Source organism: Cupressus sempervirens, chromosome 7 (genome assembly GCF_028749045.1).
Source record: "Cupressus sempervirens isolate cs-2001-9-10 chromosome 7, ASM2874904v1, whole genome shotgun sequence".
Lineage (NCBI taxonomy): Eukaryota > Viridiplantae > Streptophyta > Pinopsida > Cupressales > Cupressaceae > Cupressus > Cupressus sempervirens.
The window spans coordinates 472,664,695-472,669,809 of NC_143124.1; the positions used below are offsets into that span (position 1 = coordinate 472,664,695).

The following is a 5,115-nucleotide window of genomic DNA, read 5'->3' on the forward strand; positions in this document are numbered from 1 at the left end:
CTTGTTTGATCTCATTTTATTGCTCGAGCTCTCAACAAGGGGGTTGACATCATCTTTTGTTACCCTATTGTCCTTATTTTCCATGTCATCTTTCACCGTTGTGCTAACCTCCATCATAGTATGCAACTATTTGATATTATCATTTTTGTACAACTATTTGTTTGATAGAACATTCTTATCCAATTGAACACCAAAATTGTCAACATAGACTCCAAGCTCCAGCTCTGAATCTCTGACAAGGTTTACAATCAGATTGAATTGTCTATGGTTCTATACTCAGAAAAAGAAAATAGATGGAACCTGGAAATGAGAGATTTACAATCTCATAAATCAAAAACAAGATTCAATTAGGCAAAAAGGAGATATTTTTTAAAGGTAGACAAATTGGAACGGTTATACAACCAGATAATCAGAAGCAATAAGCGAGTGGAAAAATAGTATGCCTCTTAATTTACTTTTCTATTTTTAATTTATTTTTCTAATTACACCAAAAACAATTATTGTTTTCTTTTTTCCTTTTCTATGAATTACACAAAAATATTGTTGCGTAAATTATTGTTTTCTTTTTCCTTTTTTCCATTATACTCCAAAGATTAATATGAGAAATATAAAAAATAATACAATAAAAAATAGTAATTCCTCCCACAAATATCCTATTAACTAAACTAAAAATTAATATTTAAAGTAAAAAAAATACAACAATTAAAATAATTTAAAAACTAAAACTTCAATCAATTTTAAAAATTAAAATTAAATAAAAAGAAAGAAAAATATGAGTTAAAAGTGGAGATAACAACCAATTAATTTTCTAAATAAATAGAAAAAGAATAAGAGTTAAAAGTATAGATAAATTAAATACAAGAATTAAAAATGAAGATAAATAAATAAATAAGAAAAAAGTAAGAGTTAACAATGTAGATAATAGATAACTAAATTAAATAAATAAGATAAAAAATAAGAGTTAGAGTGAGATAAAAACGGTCCAAAAATAATTAACAGTTTCTAGCAAAAAAAAGTAATTTTACATAGCCTATCGGCTAAATAAATAAAATGAACTATAAGACTTCATGATTGATAATATATTAAAAAAGGATAAAAAATAAGAGTTAGAGTGAGATAAAAACGGTCCAAAAATAATTAACAGTTTCTAGCAAAAAAAAGTAATTTTACATAGCCTATCGGCTAAATAAATAAAATGAACTATAAGACTTCATGATTGATAATATATTAAAAAAAGTTAAATAAACAACATTTAAGTTCAATATTTTAATATCTTTGAAAAATACAATAATAATAAACAATCTATATAATTTTCATCCACATACACTAAACATAATTTTATAAATAGAAAATATTAAAGAATAACTTCATTTTAAAAAGTAAATAAGAAAAACAATATTTTTTTCTAATATTATGTTCATGCAAATAAAAATGGTAATACGATGATTGGAAAAAATATCTCTGTATCTATTTAATCCTCTATAAGTTACAGAATGGGAATAAAGTGCAAGATTTATGCTTCTTTTATGTTTGTCTTTATTTTTTTTAATAAATACTCATTTTGACTTTAATATTTTTAATTAATCATCATTAACGTGTAGAGTAATAAGTGAAAGTTTTGAGCTATTATAATAGATCAATTTAAGACTGAAATGTTTTTTAAATAATGTGATTTTTTAATGTTTAAATTAAATTTAAAAAATATCATAAAAAATATTAATGCAATAATTTTAAAAGAAATACTATAATTGAAGTTAGGAAACTTTGGGTCTTGTAATTTTACATATTATGAAAATTATTTTATTATTAGAAGTTTAAATAATAAACAATAAGTTTGGTTTCTCTTAAAGGATTTTATGAACTTACAATTAAAATAAATTAAACTTATATTGTAGAAAGAAAAATAAATATTAATACAATAATTTAAAAAGATACTCAACTCTTAGTTGAAGTTGTTTGAATCTAGTACTCTAATATAATTAATAAAAAGGAATTTGGAAAATATCTTCCATTAAAAAATAGGAAAATAAAGAGCTTATTCTTTAATAATATATCAAATTTGCCCTTTTTTTAAAATGGAAAAGAGAATCAAGTGTGTAGCCACGCCATATGTCATCTTAAGAGTTGGGTAGAGGTTTCTTCAAACCAACCAAAATACTTTGACTAGAGGTTTCTTCAAACTTACCAACATATTTTGATAATTTGATTGATTTCAAATGTTCATAAAAGGGCAACATTCTTTATTCTCACTAGGTCCCAAAATTGATATTGTAATTTCAAATGTTATGTTTCAAAATAAAAATTAATAAAATGACTTTTCATCTATAATGGATGAGAATTTTAAAATTTTCATATGTTTATTAGCCTAAGGTCTAGGTATAGAAGTGGGGAAAGTGACGAGACTCTAGAAAAAGTTCGAAATATTTTAAAGTTTAAAAAATTAAGATTTAAAATTTAAGAAACTTGATAATTTTATTAATACTATATTATTGCAACGAAAAAAATGAAATAAAATTATTTTCTTCTAAAATTATATTTAACAAATATTAATAATATTTTTAAATTGATAAAAATAATTGTGTTCAATTGCTCCTTACCAAAAGATGAAAGATTCTGCTTTAAACCGCCAACAACATTTTAACGTTCAAAATTGAAAATACATTCTACACTGGAACTGACCCTGTATAATGGCGGTTGTAAGTTTTTATTGCCCGAGAATGTATATTAAAAAAATCAATGGGAAAAAATTATCTTTTGCGTTCGCTTCCAATTTGGGCAATTTGCATCTCAGTTTACTTAGGAGAGCACGATGTGAAATCCAGCATTGCTGCCGGACAAAACACCCAAAAGAATGTCGTCCTGATGTTAACATTAATCAAGGTACGATCCCTGCTTAAGCAAGCAAACGTGACTGGACAAACATAAAACACCAAAAAGGCTTCACATCAGTCTGGAGAATCTGGACTCCCAAAGGCGGCATGGCAGGCCCGCAGAAACCACCAAAAACAAATAAATTATAACCTCAGAAATTCTGGTTTGGGGATTTGAGAGAAGACGTCTCCTGTGGGCTGTGATCAGAATCAGAGCATTTTGCAATGGCAGAGAGTGAAGAATTGAGACACTTTGTGATGTTTCCTTACATGGCGCAGGGCCATTTCATTCCCTTCCTCAGCCTGGCTAAGATGCTCTCTTCCCAAGGTCTCACCGTCAGTTTCCTCACCACCACTGCCTCTGCCCCAAAATTGCAATCGCAGGCTGTCGGATCAAACATTCATATTGTCCCTCTTTCTCTCCCCACCATTCCAGGCATCCCTCCCGGCTGCGAAAGCACCGACATTCTTTCCTACACCCAGGCCGAGTTGCTCTTCATCTCTTCACACAAGCTTTCCCGCCCATTTGAAGACTGGTTGGAACAGATCATGGCAGAAACATCAGAGAAGCCCGCCTGCATCATAACCGATGTTTTCTTACCCTGGACTGCTCAATCCGCCTCCAAATTTGGGATTCCGCGCGTGGTGTTCCACACAACAGGGGCAACGTCGGCTTCTCTTCTGCAATTTCTCTTTACGAATCCGGTGTCAGAAATAATAAGCGACCGTCGGATCATAGAGATTAGGGATCGCTGTGTGAATGTAGATCTGAGGCGTTCGGAGCTGCCTCATATGCTCAGAAGCGAGTACGACTCTCCGGAGCTGCCTCATATCCTTCCCGGGCTTCAGCAGGCCTATGCCTCGGGGAAACAAAACTGCGCTGCGACGCTCGTCAACAGTTTTGACGGGCTCGAAGCAGAGTATGTGAAATATTTAGAGGAATCCACGGGTGAACCCGCCTGGTGCATAGCTTCTCCATTCCTCAAACCCCAACAGGGGATCATCGACAATGAGTCGGAGTGCATCCGTTGGCTCGACGCACAAAAGCAAAACTCCGTTCTTTACATCTCGTTTGGATCTCAGGCTTTTCTTTCGGAAGAGCAGACGAAGGCTCTAGCCAGGGGAATTGTGGCCAGTAATCAGGCATTCATTTGGACGATTAAGGATCCAATCGGAGGACAACTTAATTCCTGCGATTATCTTCCAGAGGGTTTCATGGAAGGAACGAGAGACAGAGGAATGGTGATCCACGGCTGGGTGCCGCAGCTCCAAATTCTGTTCCATCCTTCAATTGCGAGTTTTATGAGTCACTGCGGATGGAATTCGACGTTAGAGAGCATAAGCGCTGGAGTAGCAATGGTGGCGTGGCCCATGGCGTTCGATCAGTTTTTTAACGCCAGATTGGTAATCGAGAAGTTGGGGATTGGATTGCAGATCTGCGAGGGATATGACGCAGTTCCGAGTAGTGAAGTTGTGGAAAAAACAGTGAAGGCGGCCATGACAGAGGAAGTTGGAAAAGAAATGCGTAAACGGGCACTACAGCTCAAGGAATCCATTAATGGAGACTCCTCAGGCAGGTCGAGCGTTGAAGGTCTTGTATCTTACATCCTCAGCCTCGGCAGCGATGAAGCTAAGTAAATATATTTTGCGCGGATGTAAATTTGTGGATATAATCGTAACAGATCGCAATGATGTTTATTTATTTATTTTTAATATGGAGATACTTAATATAGAAGTCTCTGTTTTTCTTTTGGTGAAGTACGTAGTAGGGTGCGCTAAGTTCAAATATATTTTAACCAAAAATATACTAAAAGTTGCACTTTGTCTGTTGCGTGCAACGTGTCGCCAATAGGTGGTAAAGTTTGTGGTTGGCAACGTCCGAACAGCAAACTGAAACTCATATCTTAGCAAAAGGGGTTATTTTCCAAACTCTCCTCACATATTTTTGAAGTCTTAGGTTTTTTTTAAATTGGAAGAAAGTATATAAATTACAAATGAGAATAAAAAAAAGTGCAAGTCTATATAAGATGGTTTTCTTTATATTTTTCTTGTTAAGCATTGAATATGATGTGAAAGCAAATGTAAAAGAGGAGCACAAAATAAAATAGTTTTAAATAATAAAAGCTTGGATCGCATACATAGTTTGTTCTTAAATCCACTTTTCTTGCAACTTCACACTGTTAGATATTTGGGCATTCCTTTCTTAGTCCAACCTTCTATTAAGGATATGTGGTTGTCGTTCTTT

General features: G+C 32.9%; 1 protein-coding gene across 1 annotated transcript; it reads left to right on the forward strand.

The window, feature by feature from the left end:
• Window positions 1–2,967: 2,967 nt before the first annotated feature.
• Window positions 2,968–4,619, forward strand: LOC149547601 (scopoletin glucosyltransferase-like). The gene has a single exon (XM_089791717.1). It carries the CDS (start codon window positions 3,096–3,098, stop codon window positions 4,506–4,508), a length of 1,413 nt encoding a protein of 470 aa, XP_089647843.1. The 5' UTR covers window positions 2,968–3,095; the 3' UTR covers window positions 4,509–4,619.
• Window positions 4,620–5,115: the final 496 nt, after the last annotated feature.